This window comes from Thalassophryne amazonica, chromosome 16 (genome assembly GCF_902500255.1).
Source record: "Thalassophryne amazonica chromosome 16, fThaAma1.1, whole genome shotgun sequence".
Classification (NCBI taxonomy): Eukaryota; Metazoa; Chordata; class Actinopteri; order Batrachoidiformes; family Batrachoididae; genus Thalassophryne; species Thalassophryne amazonica.
The window spans coordinates 31589958-31613875 of NC_047118.1; the positions used below are offsets into that span (position 1 = coordinate 31589958).

Consider the following 23918-nt stretch of genomic DNA (forward strand, 5'->3'; position numbering starts at 1 on the left):
TAAAGATTCCTAAAAGGTATAGTTTGGACTATCTATGACTGAATGTTATGGAGTTATGGGGTAAAAACCTTAAGAATGGTGACAAAGGTCAATTTCAGTTTGTACAGGGGTCAAAAGTTAAAGTTGTTCCAATTTTAGTAAAAAAAAAAAAAATTGTGCAAATTGTTGATTGAGCTACTTGGATTAGTTTTGACTGTGTTGAATACTTGGTCTCTAAACTAAAGGTCAAATAATGTTGACATCCATTGAATTCTATGACATGTGACATGTGTTACTATGTAACATGATAATTAAGCATGATACATGGTGTAAACTATTCCTTTTTGAAGCCCTATTGACTCAACCAATAATTTGCATCACCTTTGAACAAAATTGGAGCAACTCTAACTTTTGACCCCTGTACAAACTGAAACTGAACTTTGTCACCATTCTTGTTGTTTTTATCCCATAACTCTATAGAATTCGGTAATAGTCCAAACTATACCTTCTTGGAATATTTACAATCAGACAAATAAGGTGGTATAATTTTCAATATGGCTGGAGCATTTTTATATTTTGACCCCTATGTAATTTTTAAATTGACCCCTACGTGGCCGCCTATTGAAAATTCAAGTGGCCTGTCGGTTTTTTCAAAAGAGCAGTATCTAAGATGTACTTTTACCAAATTTGGTGCTTGTATAACCATTTGAAGATTCCTCTGTAAATGTTCTGTTATCTGTTGCCGTAGGTTCTGAAGGTGCAGACTGAGCAATGCAGTGAAAATGTGAACAAGCGTTTCAGAGAGGTGGGGTGGTGGTGGTAGTGGTTTTTATTTTAAAGAAACAAGCCGACAGGTTCAATTTACCAAATGTAGTGAAATGCCTACACATCTTAAAAGCAATTAATGGGAGGGGGGCAATGCCCCTCTGCCCCCAATGTTTCTACGGCAGTGGCTTAGGATAGTTGGAGCATTTTAATTAATTGTGTAATAATGATAAAAATGTAAATAATAGCTGCAATCTTCTGCGCCCTCCTGTAGATGAAACTTTACAAATGGGGGAAAAAAAACAAAACAAAAAAAAAAACTATTGAACCAAAAAGTGTGGAAGAACAGTCCGACCAGGAAAACGCTTTTCTGAACAGGAAGGAGGTTGACGTATTTCCGGAGGCTTAAACCGGGGAAAGTTGTTTCCTGAAGTTGTCGCTCCTCTGATGTTTTATTTCCACACTAAAACTAAAGTTCAAATAAAATGACTCTGTTTTAATAGATGTCTTTCTTGTTCGACATTCCTCCTGCTTAATGGAGCTGTGTGATGACAAAACGACCTCAAAGAATGAAGATAAAACAGGTAATGACAGCTACACACCTTGAATTTAAATCATTTTAATTAATGCTGACGTCTTTTAACTCCGTGATGTTTATTAATGAAGCGCATCGGGTTTAATCGATTAAACGGTCTGTAGCATCAGTCAGTCATTGGGAGTTAGCAGTGCTGCTAGCCGCTAGCTAGCACTTGTTGCTTCTGAGTTTAAACTAGTCTGTTTGAGGGCTTTAAACAGTTTCCTGAGCAGCGTTATAAATAATTACTTAGTTTATTACTTATTTTATTTCAAACACATGAATAAAAGCGTATCCTGTTTTCCACCGTTTTAAAGTCCTGGTGTTGCATCACATTCTGTGACCCGTAGTACAACCCCTGGCAAACATTATGGAATCACCGGCCTCGGAGGATGTTTATTCAGTTGTTTAATTTTGTAGAAAAAAAGCAGATCACAGACATGACACAAAACTAAAGTCATTTCAGATGGCAACTTTCTGCCTTTAAGAAACACTATAAGAAATCAGGAAAAAAAATTGTGGCAGTCAGTAACGGTTACTTTTTTAGACCAAGCAGAGAGAAAAAAAATTATGGAATCATGAAAAACAAAAGAACGCTCCAACACATCACTAGTATTTTGTTGCACCACCTCTGGCTTTTATAACAGCTTGCAGTCTCTGAGGCATGGACTTAATGAGTGACAAACAGTACTCTTCATCAATCTGACTCCAACTTTCTCTGATTGCTGTTGTCAGATCAGCTTTGCAGGTTGGAGCCTTGTCATGGACCATTTTTTTCAGCTTCCACCAAAGATTTTCAATTGGATTAAGATCCGGACTATTTGCAGGCCATGACATTGACCCTATGTGTCTTTTTGCAAGGAATGTTTTCACAGTTTTTGCTCTATGGCAAGATGCATTATCATCTTGAAAAATGATTTCATCATCCCCAAACATCCTTTCAATTGATGGGATAAGAAAAGTGTCCAAAATATCAACGTAAACTTGTGCATTTATTGATGATGTAATGACACCCATCTCGCCAGTGCCTTTACCTGACATGCAGCCCCATATAATCAATGACTGTGGAAATTTACATGTTCTCTTCAGGCAGTCATCTTTATAATTCTCATTGGAACGGCACCAAACAAAAGTTCCAGCATCATCACCTTGCCCAATGCAGATTCGAGATTCATCACTGAATATGACTTTCATCCAGTCATCCACAGTCCACGATTGCTTTTCCTTAGCCCATTGTAACCTTGTTTATTTCTGTTTAGGTGTTAATGATGGCTTTCGTTCAGCTTTTCTGTATGTAAATCCCATTTCCTTTAGGCGATTTCTTACAGTTCGGTCACAGTCGTTGACTCCAGTTTCCTCCCATTCGTTCCTCATTTGTTTTGTTGTGCATTTTCGATTTTTGAGACATATTGCTTTAAGTTTTCTGTCTTGACGCTTTGATGTCTTCCTTGGTCTACCAGTATGTTTGCCTTTAACAACCTTCTCATGTTGTTTGTATTTGGTCCAGAGTTTAGACACAGCTGACTGTGAACAACCAACATCTTTTGCAACATTGCGTGATGATTTACCCTCTTTTAACAGTTTGATAATCCTCTCCTTTGTTTCAATTGACATCTCTTGTGTTGGAGCCATGATTCATGTCAGTCCACTTGGTGCAACAGCTCTCCAAGGTGTGATCACTCCTTTTTAGATGCAGACTAACGAGCAGATCTGATTTCATGCAGGTGTTAGTTTTGGGGATGAAAATTTACAGGGTGATTCCATAATTTATTCCTCAGAATTGAGTGAGTCCATATTTTTTCCCTATGCTTGGTCTAAAAAAGTAACCGTTACTGACTGCCACAATTTGTTTTTTTTTTCCTGACTTCTTATTGTGTTTCTTAAAGCCAGAAAGTTGCCATTTGAAATGACTTTAGTTTTGTGTCATGTCTGTGATCTGCTTTTTTTCTACAAAATTAAACAACTGAATGAACATCCTCCGAGGCCGGTGATTCCATAATTATTGCCAGGGGTTGTATTACGTGACAGGATTAGACATTTAATTAAGCGATTTCAAATATTTACCGTCGACAGTTGACATATTTTGACAGGTTTTACGAAGCTTTCCTGAACTCGGTCATCAGAATATGCAGTGTAAAAAAAAAAAAAAAGTGTGGAACTTGTACAGACCTTCACTTACCTCGGCAGTGACATGTTTCAGTATGTCTCTGGATCCTCAGCTTTTGAGATCGAGTGAGATGCTTGGGAAGAGCTTATGTAGTTGAGTTTACTGGACTGAGGTGTTTGGTGATGCCAGTACTCTTGCTGGAAAGCAAAGGTCCAAGTTTGTGTAGACTTGGTGTTCCCTGTCTTGCTGTATGGTTGTGAGAATTGGATGCTAACCAGTGACCTATGGCTACAACTAGATTTCCTTGGTATTGGGGGAAGTGATGGTCTAGTGATTAAGCAGTGGGCTTGTGACCAGAGGATCCGTGGTTCAAATCCCTGTCAGACTGGAAAAATCACTAAGGGCCTGCAGTTGCTCCTGATGTGCAGTTGAGTGCCTTGCATGGTAACACCCTGATGTGTGTGTGTGTGTGTGTGTGTGTGTGTGTGTGTGTGAGAAGGGGTAAATGTGAGGCATCACTGTAAAGTGCTTTGAGCCTCTGATTCAGATGGAAAAGAGCTACATAAATGCAATCCATTTCCATTTATTTTGTCTCTTTGGATGGTCCTTGGGTACTGCTGGGAGTACTTATGTATCATTGCATTGGGAGGGAACGACGGCTGCGACATTCTGGCAGTATGTTGCGTTTCTCTATGGGGTGCCTGATGCCGCACACAGGTGCCTTAATGTTGAGGACCCAGGCAACTGGAGAAAGCCAAGGGAACATGCGTGTTTCACCTGGCTGCAGCAGCTATTACATGGTTACTTTCGGGAGGTGGGAATGTGCTGGCTGTAGTTGCTATTCAGGACGCAGGGTGGTTCAGTGGTGTGATGGCTGCTGCAACACGTGCCGCCAGCACATGTTGCCAGACCTGACCCTGACCTGCTCAGATGAAGTAAGGTGAACACATTTGTTTCTTTATTGGACAGTGTGTTATTTGTTATGGATTTCTGTCAGTCATTTTAATATGCATTTGCTTTTTCCAGTTAACATACTCGTATGTTAAATTATTTTGAAACCAATTCATAATTCTGCTTTATTGTGAACCATTAAATGGGATGTTAGTATGTGGAATGTTGCTGCTGGTTGAAATCAATCAAGTTCATCCTCTATGGTATTGAAAACTGTTGCAGATCTGAACTGGTGGATCACTGTGACATTGGCAAAGATGCAAGGATAGCCTCAGGTGAACAGGGCATCTGTTCTTTGGTTATTGCAACAGGTAATCTCAGTTTTAACTGCTGTTCTACATTAGCTGGAGTAAATGTGTATGGATCAGGAGTAAAGACTTGTCCTATGCTTCCTTGCAACTTGCGCTTATTACAAACGGCAGTTTAAAAGGTCCTTAATCTCCAGGTTGCTCCTGGTGTGCAGTTGAGCGCCCTGATACTGGTGTTTGTGTGTGTGTGTGAGAGAGCGAGCGATAGAGAGAGAGAGAATAGGTGAATGTGAGGCATCACTGTAAAGCATTGTAACCATAAAATGCTGTTCATTCACAAACGACTGTCTGCTGGCTGGCAGACCTGTGGTTTTATTTTATTTTTTTTCTCCATGACTTTCAGAAAACATCAAATAGTGTGGCACTCGCTGTTTAAAATGCACAAATCAAGTTTTGTGTCTTCCTGGATTATGATACTTTGATAATTTTAAGAGTACCAAGCTATGACCAGTGTACAAGTACTTCATGAAATGTGTATTTGCCTCTATGGAAGAGAGTGGGAATTTTTAATTCTCACACATTTTAACCATTTAATTCTCGTTTCATCTGTTAGCTCTGGGTTATCTGTGATTGTGTGCATTCCCAATTACATTTTGTACGAAAACTTGAATAAATAAAAATAAAATTGCACAAGATGTTTGTTTTTGGCAGTCACAATCTATAAGGCTCTGTGTAGCACCTGGATCATAATAATCATCCAAACAACAATAAATATATAATTCAGTGGACTATTTCTCTCAAAACAGTTGCAGTATCCTTGCACAAAGTTTCATAAAATATCCTGATAATGTTGATCCAAAACTTTTTCCTCTTTTGCTCATTTATTTATACTGCATTTTGCAAAACAACATATATAATCTAAATACATATATTAGTGGGGCAGCATAGCGAAACAGTTGTTCATTTTGTGATAAAAGCATGGAATTTGCCACACATATTCTAAATTAACTAATGTTCATTTTCAGATATGGAGCCATCCTGAAGCTGACCTCTAATGACAAGGGTCAATAAAGAATTACACAGGGGTCAAAATTTTAAAATGCTCCAGTCATGTTGAAAACTATACCACATTATTTGTCTCATCATAACAATTCCAAAAAGGTATAGTTTGGACTATCTATGACTGTCAAAACTATTCTATTTATTAATCCTTTTATTTCAACCAATAATTAGCATCATGTTTTACCACATTTGAAGCAACTTTAACTTTTGACCCCTGTATGAACTGAAACTGATCTTTGTCACCATTTTTGGTGTTTTTACCCCATAACTCCATGGAATTCAGTCATAGATAGCCCAAACTATACCTTTTTGGAATCATTATGATCAGACAAATAATGTGGTATGTCGTTTTCAACAGGATCGGAGCATTTTAAAATTTTTACCCCTGTGTAATGCTTTGTTGACCTCTGTAGCTCATTGGAGGTCAGCTCCAGGATGGCTCCATATCTGAAAATAAACATTAGTTAATTTAGAACATGTGTACCAAATTCCATGCTTTTGTCACAAAATTAACAATATTTATTGAAATTTGAGCTAAGCTGCATCACGTATATATACAATCATTTGTTTGTGGTTAGTTATTTGGTGTCTTGATATTGGCAAAGCAGATAAATGCTGAAGTACACTACATGTCCTTTACTTGCTGCTTCCCATATTTGAGTCATAATACTATATCATTTGTACTGATGTTGAAAATTACGGCAAAACCTCACAAATGGTTATTTCAGAGAACAACCTTCAGGCCCAGCTAGCTGAGTGCCGAGCTCAGGTTGAACACTGGCAGGGCGTGGCGACTATCTGCGAGCTGAGCAAACAGGAGGAACTGGCAGAGCTGCAAAAACAATGTGATCAAGAGATCCAGTCTCTGCAGGAGGCTTTCAGAGGTCAGTGTGCACGTTTGTGACCCATAAGAAAATTTAGCATGTCATGTATGGGTGAGGATTTGTGCGATTTGTTTGGGAACACTAAATAATTATAAGTGCAGTTTGTGTGTTATGTGAATATCAGCACTCTGGTTCTAAATGTTGCAGCCTTGAACATGACAACAATGGAAATTCCACTGTGTTGGCATATAAACACGAAAAGCACACTACACATAAAATCTCAAAGTAATAAAAAATCCATTTGGACTAAAGAAAATCTGTTCACAGTCCATAAGAAATACAAAGCAGGACAACACCTAGTTTTCAATAAAGCGATATTTAAAGTGCACTTGCATAAAAATATTTGATCAGTGCTTTCTGCTGTCTGTATCGTCCAGCAACAAGCGCAAATAAAAGAAACGTGAACAGCTCGAGTTGCACGTTTTAATAATCATGTCCTTAACCAGGAAATGTTTGTTCTGATTCATGGGTGGAATGGAATGATGGTGATGATTCCTTTATGTTGTTGTGTTCTTAGAGACAGCAGAACAGTATGAGACCAGGCTCGCTGTTCTGCAGTCTCAGCCAGCAGAGTGGAGGCGAGGCAGCGGGCAGTTCCTGGTGAGTGCGCGACTTTTTGTCCAGAATTGTTCCTTTGAGTTTCAGACGGTTCCCTTCATTTTGTTTTCCATGCGGTTTAGATCAGCGGAAGGAAAACCAAGGTGGATGCTGATGTCATTCGTGAATCCATGACGTCGATGACCAATAGCCTGACAGAGATGATGGCGGAGTCAAACAAAAGCCAGAGCCACACAGCGGAGCTGGAGGCGGGGACAGAGGGAGAGGGGCCAGGACTTACAAATGAAGAATATTTTTCGAGGCACTGTGACTCGGCTTCGTTGTCTTCCTTCTCCTTAGACACTCCCTCCCTGCCCAGAAAACCCCACCATCAAGAAGACACGGATTCCCTTTTGTCAACAGGAACATTGGTGCCTGAAGCCATTTACCTTCCACCAGCTGGTCATCGCCTGGTCACCTACAGTGACTGGGACAACCTTAATGCTCAGGTTCTAGCTTGAAGCTTTTATCAGTGTCGGATTATCTTGAGAAATGATTTTATGTATTGAAGCAGTTGTGTTGAACAGGTGTCAGAGCTGCGAGCGGAGGTGAGTCGGCTGAAAGCTGAGAAAGAAGAGTTGGAGAAAGACCTGGACACACAGACCAACAGCACTCACAAACAGGTGGGCAACACTGCTGGATAACACCGCTCACACACGTCCACAGGTCCTCAGTAAGCATGCAGGTTGCACAAAGTGATGAAAGTTTTCCACATATTTCCAGATTCTTTTTTTTTAATTTCAATAAAAGCCACTTCTCCATTTTTTTCTTTTTTTGTCCATAAAATGTTCAGAATAAAGCAAAATTTAAATTATTACAGATGAGTTTTTCGTTTTGGCTTTAGATATGACCACAGCCTTATTTGTAGTTTGTTTTGCTTTGGCTCATTCACTGTTCAGTGCTTGCATGGAGTTGGTTTTGAGTGGTAGGATTGTGGAAACCAGCGACTTGGGTGCTTTTGTTGATGACAAGGAAAGGCTTACTGACCTTGACTTCGCGTACCATGCTGTGATCTTTGAAGAGTCAGTGGATAGCCTGATTGCAGCACTTGAGAAGTTGAGTGAGGAATCAGTGTCTGGGTTTGCATTTGACTTGGATCAAGGCTAAGATCCAGACTTTTAATAATATCCTGGACTTGACCATCAGATGTGTATCAGTATGTGGTGAAAGTGTTGAAATTGCAGAGACATTTACTTATCTCAGCAGTGACATTCATGTCTGTGGGTCCTCAGCCTATGAGAGCAAGAGACGCTTGGGAAGAGCTTATGGAGTCATGAGGTTGTTGGACAGAGGTGTTTGGTGATGTTGATATCTTTGCAGGAGAATGAAGCGCCAAGTCTTTAGGGAACCTTGTGCTTCTTGTCTTACTGTGTGCTTGTGAGACTTGCACCCTAACCAGTGGCCTAAGGTGACAACTCGATGCCTTGGTACTAGGTTTCTTCAGAGGATGCTTCAGTAATGCTTGAATGGCTTTGCTTCAAACAAGTGGTTACTTATGGAGTCTAAGATGAGGTGTATTGCTTCCATTGTGAGGGAACATCAGCTTCGACATTTTGACCATGTGGCTCTTTTCTTTATGCATGATCCAGCAACATAGGTGTCTGAGTTTCGAGGAACCCAGCTCACGCTTTACCTGGCTGCAGCAGATATTTTAGAGAGGTGGTGATTGATCAGTTGTCTGCCTTGATGGTTGCCATCCAGGTCCCAAGACGGTTCCATGGTTTCATGGATGCGGTGAAGCAGGGCACCAAGACTTGCTCCAAGACTTGACTTGACTTGGTTTGTTTGACCAACTACTGACATCCCAACACAAAATTCAGCCAGTGTGATAGGATTCAGTGTGTGGCTGTGGAATAAAAGTCACCCCAGCCTGATATTACAGTGTTTGGGTTCTACCATGGAGTTTTGGGCATTTTCAAATCACCAGAGTTATTTTGTATCAGCTAAGTGCTCTTGTAGCTGCTGCATTCAACATGAAGGTGCTTTTGCTTGAAGCAAAAGCAACAAATGTTAAAATATCCACTCTAATTATCCCTAAAATTATCAATATACAAAAGCTTACATCAGCTAACTTCACTGCAGAAGCCGTCATTGCTAAGTTAGCATGACTTTAGTTTTGTCTTCTTCCTCTAACTTTAATGGAGGTTGGCAAAGCTGTTAGTGCATTACAGAAATCATCTGGGCAGGAGTGTGTAGCAGCAAAATGACCAAAGCAACAACATAAAAGTCTTGTATTTTTTCTTTACCCCACTTTCATCACTGGACACTTCATATGGTATATCTGTGTTGAAGGTGTCACTGCTCCAGTCTCAGATCCATATGTCAGAGGCCCTCCTCCAGGATTTGCAGAAATCTTTTAGCCAGTCGCAGAATGCTGTCCAGAGTCGGCTGGTGAGTGACATACTTTGATGAGGATTAACTAGCCCAACTAGTAAAAAATCCAGCACACTGAAAAGAGGTGATGATGACTTGGCTGTGTGTAAGCTCTAACTAACTAGGGATGCACTGATCCACCATTTTTCACTTCTGATCCAATCCCGATACCTGAATTTGGATATCTGCCGATACTTTTCTGATCAGATACCAGAGCTCTATTTGCTTTAATATTAGTATTATCATTATTGTTTTTATATGAGGATTTTCTTAAAAAGGAGACCTGAAAGTTCAGCTACAATTTGGCAGAAGGTGCATCTAAGATGAAAGCCTAGATTTGATGTTTTGGTGAAAAAATTAAGTACTTTTATTTTTTTCTAGACTTTTAAAGCCTTATTTTTATGGACTTAAAGAGAAAAGACAGCACTCTCTGTCTGTCTCTCCTTATCAATTTTCAGTTTCAGTGGAGCTTTATTGATATGGGAGACATATGTTTACATTGTCAGAGTAAAAATTAAGTCTTCTCTCTCTCTCGCTCTCGCTCTCTCTGTGTGTGTTTGTGCTGCACAAACTTTGAACTTTTTGGAAACACAAAGTCTTTCAACTGTAAAATAAGTGTATCATAGTCAACGCTCACATGCAGGATTTTAATGGAGACTTTTTTCCCTTTCAGCGGACAGAATCTCTGTTCAGCTCCTCCTCGGCTGCACGCTGAGCTGGCTTTTCATAGCGTTCGACAGCCTTGGGACAGTGAAGCGGCTAACTTTTTAGCACACATGTTCAGCAACAATTCAGTTAATTTTTCAGAAAATCCGTGCTCGACAAACAGTTTGAATCCGAGATCCTGCAGAAACTTGCTGCTAACCGCAGCTAGAACACTGCGGAAGAGCTCTCTCAAAACAGCCCGGCTTCAGAAAACCTTCTCTCTCCCCTCCTCCCGCTCGGCAGTAAACAAGCAGAGAGCAAACAACAGCAGTTGAGAGGATTCACAGTGGCTCTTCTCTGGTATCGGAAAATGTCGTGGGATGGATCGGTATTTTCCGATATGTGAATTACGTCTGTATCAGAACCCAATACCGATCCGAGGTTGGATCAGCCCCATCCCTATAACTAACAGTAACTTGTTTCCCGTAGCTAATCTGTGTAAACTCTGCACATGCACGGTGTCATATGTATAGTTTGTGTCATGTAGGAGAAGGAGGTGTTGAAATTTTTGTATGTGTGCTATGAGTCCAGGCAGACCTGTCACTTTCCCAGCGGAGAATGTGCAGTGAGCTGTCCAGACTTAAAGGAGAAGAGGTCAAAGAGGAAGAACCTGACTCCAGTATACCTTTCCAAGCAACACTGCAGGTACACTTACTGATCCAGCTGAGTAAATCTTTAATTTCTGACCGTCGCAGTGATGTTTGGAATACGTGAACACTTATTATATTAATTACTTCACACACTTTTTACGATTGTAATTCTGCATGTAATCCCGTGATTTAAGGTCCATTTGAGATTTCTTCATCATGATGAAGACAAAGTATAATAATGAAGTATTTCTCTGGGTTTAAGAAATGTTGTGAGCATTTACTTTTGTAAATGTAATGGTTGGAAATTACATTGGCTCAGCGTCAACTGATGCTGTCTACCAAATTTGGATCGGGTCAGTTCCATAAGGAAAAATGTGCTTGTTGCTGTTTCTTAAGATGTAGGATCATGAGGAAACTAAGGTTTTCATTGGCCAAAGACAAGCAAAAGTTCTGTGCCACATTTCAAGGAGACTATGAACAGCAGCCTCACAGACAAACGTGGATGTGATTCATTTATAGGTGAAAATGGCCGTTAGTTACAGCCCTGGTATTGTAGAATTTTTATAATCACGCTTGACCTGTGTGCATTTCCGTTTGTCCTCCAGGATGGTAAAATGGTACACAGTTCAAAGTTGACAGTCTGCTGCTTCCGATGTAGTTGATGCTCACTGTTGAACTCTGGCCTGCAGGGGGCGCACTGTGAAGAGCGTCTTCGCATTGAGATAGTCAACTTGAGGGAGCAGCTGGTCACTCAGACAGAAGAGAACGGTTTGTGCATCATTTCCTCTTTGCTTTTGTGAAGACTGATTTTGCTTTGACTCGGTCACTCTGCTTTGCCACATACAGTAGTGTTCAGAATAATAGTAGTGCTATGTGACTTAAAAAGATTAATCCAGGTTTTGAGTATATTTCTTATTGTTACATGGGAAACAAGGTACCAGTAAATTCAGTAGATTTTCACAAATCCAACAAGACCAAGCATTCATGATATGCACACTCTTAAGGCTACGAAATTGGGCTATTAGTAAAAATAAAAAAAAAGTAGAAAAGGGGGTGTTCACAATAATAGTAGCATCTGCTGTTGATGCTACAAACTCAAAACTATTATGTTCAAACTACTTTTTTAGCAATCCTGTGAATCACTAAACGAGTATTTAGTTGTATAACCACAGTTTTTCATGATTTCTTCACATCTGCAAGGCATGGAGTCAACCAACTTGTGGCACCTTTCAGCTGTTATTCCACTCCAACATTCTTTAACAACATTCCACAATTCATTCACATTTCTTGGTTTTGCTTCAGAAACAGCTTTTTTGATGTCACCCCACAAGTTCTCAATTGGATTTAGGTCCGGGGATTGGGCAGGCCACTCCAAAACATTAATTTTGTTTGTTTGGAACCAAGATTTTGCTCATTTACTAGTGTGCTTGGGGTCATTGTTTTGTTGAAACACCCATTTCAAGGGCATGTCCTCTTCAGCATAAGGCAACATGACCCCTTCAAGTATTTTGACATATCCAAACTGATCCACGATACCTGGTATGCGATATATAGGCCCAACACCATAGTAGGAGAAACATGCCCTTATCATGATGTTTGCACCACCATGCTTCACTGTCTTCACTGTGAACTGTGGCTTGAATTCAGAGTTTGGTGGTCGTCTCACAAACTGTCTGCGGCCCTTGGACCCAAAACGAACAGTTTTACTGTCATCAGTCCACAAAATATTCCTCCATTTCTCTTTAGGTCAGTTGATGTGTTCTTTGGCAAATTGTAACTTCTTCTGCACATCTTTTATTTAACAGAGGGACTTTGCGGGGGATTCTTGCACATAAATTAGCTTCACACAGGCATCTTCTAACTGTCACAGCACTTACAGGTAACTCCAGACTGTGTTTGATCATCCTGGAGCTGATCAGTGGGTGAGCCTTTGCCATTCTGGTTATTCTTCTATCCATTTTGATGGTTGTTTTCCATTTTCTTCCATGCATCTTTTTTTTTTTTTTTTCCATTTTAAAGCATTGGAGATCATTGTAGGTGAACAGCCTATAATTTTTTGCACCTGCGTATAAGTTTTCCCCTCTTCAATTAACTTTTTAATCAAACTACGCTCTTCTTCTGAACAGTGTCTTGAACCACCCATTTTCCTCAGGCTTTCAAAGAGAAAAGAATTTTCAACAGGTCCTGGCTTCATCCTTAAATAGGGGACACCTGATTCACACCTGTTTGTTCGACAAAATTGACGAACACACTGACTGAATGCCACACTACTATTATTGTGAACACCCCCTTTTCTACTTTTTTTACTAATAGCCCAATTTCATAGGCTTAAGAGTGTGCATATCATGAAAGCTTGGTCTTGTTGGATTTGTGAGACTCTACTGAATCTACTGGTACCTTGTTTTCCATGTAACAATAAGAAATATACTCAAAACCTGGATTAATCTTTTTAGTCACATAGCACTACTATTATCCTGAACACTGCTGTACCTGTGACCGGTGTGGAAGAAACATGCAGAATTGATTAAGTTACCTTAACAACTAGCATGTCAAATGCCAAAGTGTTTTTTTGCTGCTGTTGTGTTGTTGTTTTTGCACTGGCTACATTAATTGTAATTGATTTATAATCCTAATCTTTCTCTTTTCCCCCTTTATTTCCACTTCAAACTATCGTCATCAGAAATTTTAGAAGGTGAGTGAGCATCTTCTAAAGTCTGCTCATAAGTTTAATGAGAATCTTCTGTGCTGTAATTGTCAGTGCTGCTCAAGAATAAATTTTGAAATGTGCAAATATTTTAGAATACTCAGCTCAGTAGTGCAGTTAAGGTGCTGTTAGCGCAGCGTTCTGTCGTACACCGCGGTCTTGATGCAGCCGTGTCTGTGACTGTGTCTGCAGTGCAGCTGTCCAGTCTGAAGATGGAGATGGAGAGGATCCAGGCTGAGAAGGACCAGTTGCAGGCTGATCTGCTTGACTGCCGCACTGAGCTTGAAGCCCTCCGGGTGGCGCTGTCTCACGTGCAGAACAACAACAAATCTCTCAGCAATGATAAAGTAAGTCCTTTTGCATTAAACACAACCCCAGTATAGATTTTTTTTTTGTTGTTGTTTTTTTGCACAGTATCTGTTGTAAATGGTCTCGGCTGAACTCTGTAGAGATGCTTCTGCTGGGGAGGAGTTGTGGTAATCTGAAGTTTTCACACTAGCGACCACAAATTTATTCACTCACTGATTGTGTTTCCCTTTGAGTACATTATACATAAAACAACAGCTGTGGCAAATAGTAGAATATTCTGTTAGTAATGACAAAATAAAATGGGACATTTAATATTTTGTTTAAAATGCTTGCGTCACAAATATTACTGTGAATGCTGTCTCTTCTTTTGAGAGATACTTTGCAGAAATGTGACAGAATTGTCTAATTGTTTGACTTTTCTTGGAAAGTGAAATGAACAGTGAGTGACTCTGTTCACATTAGTAATGATCATTTTCTCATGTATTTCCTGTATACATACTGCCATTTGTAAAGTGTCAGCACATTATCAGTATTGTGATGAAATATTTGGTCAGTAAAGTTGTATGAGTTGGTCGCTGCTGTGAAGCCAGAAAAACAGAAAAAAAAAGACCATCATTTTGCGCTACAGTATCATGATTATCTGTACTGATGTTTACTTATGTCGCACTTTATTTTATTCTATGTTAATATTTTGTATTCTTTAACTTAATTCTGTAACTGTATTCTTAAATTTCTACCCGTTACATTTTTGGTGCAATTACTTTCCCAGTGTAATTAATTATTCTAAGTATAATTTAATATCTTGGGCAGTGTGGTGGACAAGTGGTTAGCCCAATAGCTTCCAAAGTAGAAGGTTATATAATGTGGAGTTAGGTCAGAAAGGCCATCTAGCATAAAAACCTGTGTCCAATAAACATGCAGATCCATTTCTGACCTGCTGTGGTGACCCCATGTGAAAAAGGGAAATGCCCAAAGAACTTACGAGTACAATTTTGTATCCTGTTTTTCTTTAATGTTATTTTATTAAGCTGTAATGTCTTCTTTCTTTCTTGTATATACGTTACATAGCTTTTCATAATTTGAAAATACTTTTTTTCTTTTCTTTCCCCCTCTTCTTTGTAATTTTAGTATTCCACTTATTTACATCTTTATTATGCTGCTAAAACAAATTAATTTCTCCAGTGCGTGATCAGTAAAGTCTTGTAGTTAATCGGCTAATCATGTGGCAGAAATTAGGTATTGTAGATGGGGCCATACTATAATATGAAATAGAGCGAAATGGGGACTGATAATTAGAAAATGGGGGTAAAATGTAATGAAATGCAGTAGACTGAATCAGACTGACTCCAAATAAGTACTTTTATTTAATTATTTGGCTTTTGTGTTTTTTTGTGAGATGCACTCACTACGTGTGGTGGGGGTAGGCGCGCCATCTGGCATTCAAGAGATGAAAACTTCAGTCAGTGAGTCAGTCTGTTCCATTTCGTCCCCATTTCACCCCATTTCAAGTACTTAATTGAATCATATTTGGAATCATTCTGCTCCATTTCACTACGTTTTACCCCTGTTTCATTATCAGTCCCCATTTCACTTAAAAATGATTAAATAAAAGTACTTAATTGAATCATATTTAATCATATTTGGAGTCAGTCTGGGTCAGTCTGCTCCATTTCATTACATTTTGCCCCCTTTTCATGATTATCAGGCTCCATTTTGCCCCATTTCGTATTTTAGTATAGCTGTGGTCTAGAGGATGTGCTGAGGTTCAAAACAAACACACCAGAATGGGGTAGGAATGTGATTTACATTAGTTTGACTCTAGCGTTGCAGTCAGTCTGGTTTGCATGCTTGTACTGGGATTTTCACATACAACCATCTCTAGGGTCCACATTCTGAGAAAGAAGAATTCCCCCGTGAGTGGTGGCACTTTGGGCAAAAAATGGTTTGTTGATGATGAAAGTTGAGGGAAAAAAATGGCCTGACTTGTCTTTAAGGTAGTAGAAAGGCACCGGTAACACAAATAACCACTTGTTATAACTGCGGTATGCAGGAGAGCATCTTTCAACGCTTATGCATCCAACCTTGAAGCAGATTGGCTGCAGCAGCAAAAGACCACACTGGGTGCCGCTTCCTGTTAGCTGAGAACAGGAAACTGGTCCTAAAGTGTGCACACTCACCAGGATTGGACAGCAGAAGACTGGAAAAATGTTTTCTCCTCTGATGAGTCTTGAATCCACTGACATTCAGATGATCTGGTCAGAATTTCACATAAATGGCATGAAAGCAAGGATCCATCCTGCATCCTATCAACAATTCAGGCTGGTGATGATATCGATGATGATATCATCATGTCAATATGAAGCAAAATCTGTGACGTATGCTCCCAGTACCTTTGTGAATATCCAATCCAGTACGAGCACATTGTACCTAATAATGTGACCTAAATCTCAACACTTTACATTTCAATAAAATTGAATACAGATTTAGTGTTGCTGGAACCATAAAATGATAAATTCTGAATGTGTTCATTGAATTATATTCTATGGAAAATGTTTTTATTTGATTCTGGGAGATGCAGAGATGCTTTGAATGAGTACAAGACTGAAACTTGCACGAATAATATGGCTGTTTTCTGTCAGGCGGCACTGCAGCAGCAGTGTCTGGAGCTGCGCAGCCAAGTGATCAGTCTACGTTCACAAATGGACACTAGTCAGACCGTACAGAGAGACTTTGTCCATCTGTCACAGACACTGCAGGTAGGAACTGTGCCTGAGCGGCGGGGTGATGGTCCGGATTCCCTCATGTGAAAGATATTAAACTTGTTTGTAGCAGAACCTGGATTAATTGTAATTTATGCTCATAATTGTGTTGATAGACTACTAGAACAATCAGACATCTTTCAGAAATGTTCCATACAATTATACTCGAATGAAAGCAGGGCTAAATTTGAGTAACTGTGTTTGCGTCTCCTCCTCTGCAGGTGAAGCTGGAGTTGATCCGTCAGGCCGAGAGTCTGAGCCAAGTCAAAGAAATCTTGGAAGGGGGAACAAGTGAAGCTGATTCTCCACCAGCTAATGTACCATGAGTCAGAAAGTCACAATGGCACCAAAAAGCATAGACCCTGAGTTTGTCACTCAGGGTCAAAGGTCATGCCCGCAGCGACTATAGGAATGTGAACGCCATGGTCATTAAGATTATCAGAGCTGGAGCTGCCGGCACTAGTATTCTGACCAGATATGTTGAAGCTACTTACAAAAAGACATTTGTTTAGTAATAATATTTTGGTGTTCAACCAATACTACTGCAGCAGTAACTAACATTCGGGGTTCTTTTTTCCCCGATATATGCAGAAACACTTGTTCCAATAGTACATGAGTAAATGTATTCTGTTTATAAAACTTGCATTGTAAAATGCAAGCTACAAAGTCTGTTCAAGAAGAATAGAAGATAACCCTTTTATTGTCAATAGACATGCATGCCACCAAATTTGTCCTCTGCATTTAACCCGTCCTAATTACAGTTAGACACAACTCCAGATGTAGAGACGCTGCCTGGTCAGGGGGCAGAGAAAGGAGCAGAAACTAAATAAGTATGTTTATGATTGAAACCTTGAATAAAAATAAGGACCTCTGAAAGTATTCAATCACCGTATAATACTGACATTTTAAGTAATGCAGTCTATAGTACAGATTCACCAACTAAACTGGAATTAATGTGAGATTATGTTCTAAATGACTTTTGCCATTAAAAAAAAAAATCAGCTTTAACTCTTTATATTCTTGCACCAACACTTAAATTATGGATTAACAAATAAATTCACTAAACTTTTTTTTATGAAATGTCAGTGTGTATCATCTTTACATTTTGTGTTGTTATACATAATCAACTAATAATGGACTTAAGTCTTTGTGTTCTTTTTGAAACACTGAGTCACAACTTGCATCATGTCTCTTAATGTGTACTTACAGTAAATTTGTCAGATGACTGATATTCTTGCGTATTTATCTGTTATGTGATACTTTTAATAAAATATTGAAATGGCTATGAAATACTCATAATTGTGTAATTGTCATGTGATTTATTTGTACTTTCTTTTTGCTATAGGGGAAAAAAGAATCAAAATAGGAATAGAACTGGGCAACATTCTAATCTGATTATACAGCAAGGTCACAAATTTTAAAGGGAGTCTACATATAGCAAAAAGCCCAGTTTAGGTTAAGATGATACTGGCATCAGGATTTTTAAAGTTGAAAAATTTGAATGAAGGGCAACGAAAACTTCAATTCGTCAGTATTTCGTTTTACTGTCGTTCTTGATTTTTTTTTTTTTTTTTTTTTATCGTTTGCTTAGTGTTTGTAACGTTAGTGTTTAGTTTGACTTCGTTTGACCAGCTACATGTTTTCACTCAGTGCAGACACCGGTTTGTGAGCACTGCTGCTGCCACTGCGTTCATGTACCGTCAGAAATTACAGGGCAAACTCAGCCTGTTTGCTTGGATTTTTTTTAATCTGGTTGGAGGGTCAGCTTCACTGGGCTCAGGCACCTTATATAGGCCAAAATTAATCTTTTGTGTGGATACAATTAATTATTTTGCTACAAGCAACTGCTGAATTCGAAACAACAAAAAAGTTGTGTAATTTCCAAAGGTACTTGAAGGCAGCATCAGCGACAGCAGCAGCTCCTACGTGTGTTTATAATTTTTTATTAAATATAACAATATGAGTGTAGGAATGACAATCCAGCCCTTATGTACATGTGGCAACAGGTAGATAATTCAAATGATTATATAAAGAGCTGTTCTGGAAGGCAGAATTCACATTGTGGATCAGCTGCAGCTGGTGGAAATAACCGCACGTGAGTCAGTGCGCGTTCACATGCACTGATCAGTTTACTGCTCTGATATATTCAATCATCTTTACACTTATATTTATTCCCCCTTTTGACAGTTTTCTGTTATAAATCAATATATATGGCTTAGAACATAATACAGTGATACAGCAGTAACCATGGCACACCAGAGTTTTTTTTTTTTTTAAATTCTGATGATGAGATGATCCCTCTTTTGTTCTTGACGAGGAACCAGAGCAGGTGTTCCCACTGACGTGTGCATAGATCTCCACAGCTTCTGTTTGCAGTTTCTCCAGGACTCAGATGCTCTGAGCTCCGTCCCAGCGCCGAGTCCTGGAACACAGAGATGCAGACACACGCTGGTCCAGCTGTGGTTCCAGGCGCGTTTCATTTAAAGTGTCGAGATCGTGAGCTTTGGTTTTGTTAAGTTCCTCTTTCATCCCTTTTGTGCTCTTGCTTTGCAGGCTATTTGGTGATAAAACTCTTTCGTCCACTTTTTCTCAACGAATTGTGACTTTTTTTACTTTTTCCCTTCGTTCAGGAATCGTCATGTGCCATGTGACTGGGCACATAAGTCATCTCAGGACGCTTCATGAACAGTTACATTGGCGACAGTCAGTGTCTTGCATAGACATGAAGAAACCTCAAGCAGACCAAATTCAGTGGTATGACCATCAGCTTTGGCCATACTAATGTGACAAAACAAAAACCACAACACAAGATTGACAGAAATGTTGGATCTAAAGAATCATATACAGTCCAGTGTGCACAGTGATGGGATAGTTTAAAAAAAAAAAAAAAAAACTGAGATGAAGAGTCCCAGTGACAGTTTGGGATTTTATTGTTAAGTCACTGATGTCATCATCAGACCCCTCACACACACACGCGCACACACACAGATTCGAAATCCAAAAAAGCATGGTGCAAAAAGATTTGTTTTTAACTTCTACACTTTAAATGCATTTGCTTAAAGCACCTTTGATGCCTCAAAAGGCAAATTTTGTAGTTTGGTGACATCTGTATGTAGACTCCAGCTTCATATAAGATATTGTGTATGAGATGGTGCACAATAGCTAACGGCTAATTGTATGCAAGAAATAGTGGCAGGAAACAGCACTCTCATCCAAGTTTGAATTTTTTTTAATACATTAATAATGTCTTTCATACATCTTTAAGAACAAAATCAAAACAGCATATTTTAAACTCTTATTTAAAGAACATACACAGGAAAAAATACTATGCAGCTTTTCTTGGTGTATTTGCAGATGGCTTATGTACTGTGTACTTATGCCACTTGATGTTTCCACTTGACTCGCTCTCTTGCGGATGTCGCACAGTGTTTTGTGCACGCCATCTCGCCATTCTCTCTGATGCACGCTGCCTCTAGACTTTTCCTAAATGGGCAAAAGATAAGCTTGTCAGTTGAGGTAATGCATCATGCATTCAGAGTGATTATACAGTAGTGTTCAAAATAATAGTGCTATGTGACTAAAAAGATTAATCCAGGTTTTGAATATATTTCTTATTGTTAGATGGGAAACAAGGTACCAGTAGATTCAGTAGATTCTCACAAATGCAACAAGATCAAGCATTCATGATATGCACACGCTTAAGGCTATGAAATTGGGCTATTAGTAAAAAAAAAAAAGAAAAAGAAAAGGGGGTGTTCACAATAATAGTAGTGTGGCATTCAGTCAGTGAGTTTGTCAATTTTGTGGAACAAACAGGTGTGAATCAGGTGTCCCCTATTTAAGGATGAAGCCAGGACCTGTTGAAAATTCTTTTCTCTTTGAAAGCCTGAGGAAAATGGGTGGTTCAAGACATTGTTCAGAAGAACAGCATAGTTTGATTAAAAAGTTGATTGGAGAGGGGGAAATGTATACGCAGGTGCAAAAAATTATAGGCTGTTCATCTACAATGATCTCCAATGCTTTAAAATGGACAAAAAAAACAGAGACGCATGGAAGAAAATGGAAAACAACCTTCAAAATGGATAGAAGAATAACCAGCCTGTGTGAAGCTAATTTATTTGCAAGAATCCCCCGAAAAGTCCCTCTGTTAAATAAAAGACGTGCAGAAGAGGTTACAATTTGCCACAGAACACATCAACTGACCTAAAGAGAAATGGAGGAATATTTTGTGAGCTGATGAGAGTAAAATTGTTCTTTTTGGGTCCAAGTGCCGCAGACAGTTTGTGAGACGACCCCCAAACTCTGAATTCAAGCCACAGTTCACAGTGAAGACAGTGAAGCATGGTGGTGCAAGCATCATGATATGGGCATTTTATCCTACTATGGTGTTGGGCCTATATATTGCATACCAGGTATCATGGATCGGTTTGGATATGTCAAAATACTTGAAGAGGTCATGTTGCCTTATGCTGAAGAGGACATGCCCTTGAAATGGGTGTTTCAACAAGACAATGACCCCAAGCACACTAGTAAACCAGCAAAATCTTGGTTCCAAACCAACAAAATTAATGCCTCACAGATGTGAAGAAATCATGAAAAACTGTGGTTATACAACTAAGTACTAGTTTAGTGATTCACAGGATTGCTAAAAAAGCAGTTTGAACATAATAGTTTTGAGAATGTAGCGTCAACAGCAGATGCTACTATTATTGTGAACACCCCCTTTTCTACTTTTTTTTTTTTACTAATAGCCCAATTTCATAGCCTTAAGAGTGTGCATATCATGAATACTTGGTCTTGTTGGATTTGTGAGAATCTACTGTATCTACTGGTACCTTGTTTCCCATTTAACAATATGAAATATACTCAAAACCTGGATTAATCTTTTTAGTCACATAGCATTACTATTATTCTGAACACTACTGTACGTATGTCTACATACAGTACCAGTCAAATGAATGAGGAAAGTGTGTTCAAACGTTTCACTGGTAGTGTCTGTAATGTTAGTCTGATAAGCCTCTTTCACATCGGGCCTGCGTAGAGTTGCATTGTGCTGCGTGTGTACCTGTTACACGGGGGGCTTCATGCTAGTAAAGTTTAGCAGAGTCCAGCAGGATGAATAAAATCTAGCACTACAGGTATGTACTGATTTAAAAAAAAACAAAAAAAAACCTAAAAGGATTTTTCGCCGGACTGCCGTAGGGTAGCGGACAATTGTGGAGGCTTGGTGTACAGTAGCGGAGTGTTGCGTAGACTTGCGTAGAGCACTGGACGCAGTGTTCTATGCTGAATGTCTGTAAAAAAATAAACATTTAATTTTTTGCTTCCATTTCACAGCCCCCTTTGCATCCCTCAGCGTATTGCTACGTAGGGCTGGATAAGCTCGGTGTATTCTGTATGCAACATTACGCAACTCTGTGTTGGCCCATTGTGACAGGGGTTTTAGTCTCATTCCCAGTGTATTCTACATTAAGGGTTTGATGCAGGTAATGGAGGATTACTGGCGCTTTGTAAAATGAGTCACAATGGCAATTGCACACACAAGCTAATTTGAGAAGTAGTTACTGTAAGTACTTTTGTCATATTTATCAATAAATGCATTACTAAAGCTAGAGACAATTTAAATGTACATTTGTCAGTTCAATGCCATTCATTGACATGCTGAATGGTATTGCTGACCTTCCAAAGATGACCAATCATCATAAAGTCTGCAGAATGGATCCGTGCTGAATTAAAAAGACTATTGAGACCATATGGCTCATGTGTAGCAACTTATATAATTACATTAATGAGAAACTATAAAACAAACAAAAAGAGCATTGGTTGCTCAGGTTGCCACAGATCAATGGTACAGATAACAGAGCGTGAAAGTTTAAAAACATGCTCAATGCCAAGAACCTGAAGTTAATGTAAAGGGGATACCTGGTTTTGTTACAGGGATATGGAGGAGGGGGAAACGGGTTTAGGCTGGATTGTCAGAAAGGGAGTGGTGGGGGTTGGGGGGCATCCAATGAGGAAAATCCATATAAGGTCATCAAGGTAAATGATTATAGGACGGAAGATGAGTCATGATGTCAGAAAGGATAAAAAAAAAAAAGGGAAGAGAGGTTAACAGTTATAAAAGAACATTAAAAGACATTTACTAGAAATTAAACTATTCAGTGGAAAATGAGAACAACCATGCTTGCTGTTTTTAAGTCCATTATCTCAGAACATGGGTTTTTATGATCTTGCTACAACAAAGCTGATTTTGTCATGCCGATGGGTTCAATTATCTTGCCTCAAGATAAGAAAACTTGTTTTCTCCTGATAATGGGTTAACTAAATTGGGCATCTTAAATTGATAGAGCTTCCTTTCTCCTGGTAACTTATTTCATTATTGATAAGAAAGCTCGTTTTGTCCTGATATTCAGTTAATTTAACTAGTTGTCTTATCTAGTTGTCTTGTGAGATATTACAGCTTGCTTTCTCCTGATAATGGTTTAATTCATCCCGTTATCTCAAGATATTAAAACTTTTGTTCTTGTGATAGTTGGTTAATTTATCTCCATCTTTTCTCACAATATCGTGAGATAAAAGTTTTTTGTGATATCTTGCATTGCAATAATAAAGCTTTTTTTTTTTCATCTCAGTAACAAAGCTTTTCTTATGTCTTAATTTATGTTGACATAACTTGTTAATTTATCTCAAGATAAAGCTTGTTTTCTTATAAGGAGCTTTTTTTTTTTATTAACCTCAAGGTAAAGCTCAACTCATCATGATTTATCCTATTTTGGTAAAGATTTTCTTGGATCTGCTCTAGAGTTGAGCAGGATCCGTGAAGACCGAGGTCACAGCGATGTGGCGGCACACACTGTTAGCAGTAAACAGAATTATCTCTTCATGAATATTTATTTTTATTTTGTGTTTGATGATGGTTCCATGCAATAAAGATATCTGACGGCTCCTGACGTGCGTTGTAGACGTTGGCGTTGCTGTCAGTGGTAGGTCGCAAACTTGTGACAGTTGCTCTCTTCACCCTCACAAGATGTAGAATGAAAACATGGCAGAAAGGTGCTCGGTGTCCTTCTCCCAAGCAGATGCAGTGGAATGGATTTAGATTGGATGTTGGAAATACCGACTCCGAATCAATGACTTCTGATGTGCAATCCAATGCAGCATTAATATCACTTATTTTCTTGTGAAAATAAATTATTTTGCCATCATGAGAAAGCAAAACAATATTTTTTTTATGACTCAGGCCTGTTTGTCAGAGATCTTGGTTGCCATGCACACATGGCATCTTGACAGTCGGAGCAACTGATTTTGGCT

At 39.0% G+C, this 23918-nt stretch overlaps 2 protein-coding genes across 3 annotated transcripts in view; one reads left to right on the plus strand and one right to left on the minus strand.

The window, feature by feature from the left end:
- Positions 1–1117: 1117 nt before the first annotated feature.
- Positions 1118–17890, plus strand: rabep2 (rabaptin, RAB GTPase binding effector protein 2). Its single transcript, XM_034189806.1, has 12 exons — positions 1118–1328; positions 6415–6570; positions 7088–7170; positions 7251–7616; positions 7695–7790; positions 9460–9558; positions 10777–10890; positions 11525–11603; positions 13516–13527; positions 13732–13886; positions 16488–16604; positions 16829–17890. Exons 1-12 carry the CDS (start codon positions 1280–1282, stop codon positions 16931–16933), a joined length of 1431 nt encoding a protein of 476 aa, XP_034045697.1. The 5' UTR covers positions 1118–1279; the 3' UTR covers positions 16934–17890.
- Positions 17891–19820: 1930 nt separating this feature from the next.
- The window catches only part of atp2a1 (ATPase sarcoplasmic/endoplasmic reticulum Ca2+ transporting 1), a 55393-nt gene continuing 51295 nt past the window's right edge, over positions 19821–23918 (minus strand). Inside the window, exons 24-25 of one of the 2 annotated variants that reach the window (XM_034189805.1) lie at positions 22530–22574; positions 19821–20090 (exon numbers count right to left, since the gene is read on the minus strand). In XM_034189805.1, the coding sequence (XP_034045696.1) occupies positions 22570–22574 (5 nt within the window). In that variant the 3' untranslated portion in view covers positions 19821–20090; positions 22530–22569. The remainder of the gene's footprint in view (positions 20091–22529; positions 22575–23918) is intronic. The other variant, XM_034189804.1, reaches the window with a different exon arrangement.

Excerpts from the sequence above, each read along its gene's own strand:
- rabep2 (XM_034189806.1), top strand. The coding sequence starts at position 1,280 with ATGGAGCTGTGTGATGACAAAACGACCTCAAAGAATGAAGATAAAACA. Across the intron at positions 7,617-7,694 it reads GGGACAACCTTAATGCTCAG|GTGTCAGAGCTGCGAGCGGA; the intron begins GTTCTAGCTTGA and ends TGTGTTGAACAG. Across the intron at positions 10,891-11,524 it reads CTTTCCAAGCAACACTGCAG|GGGGCGCACTGTGAAGAGCG; the intron begins GTACACTTACTG and ends TCTGGCCTGCAG.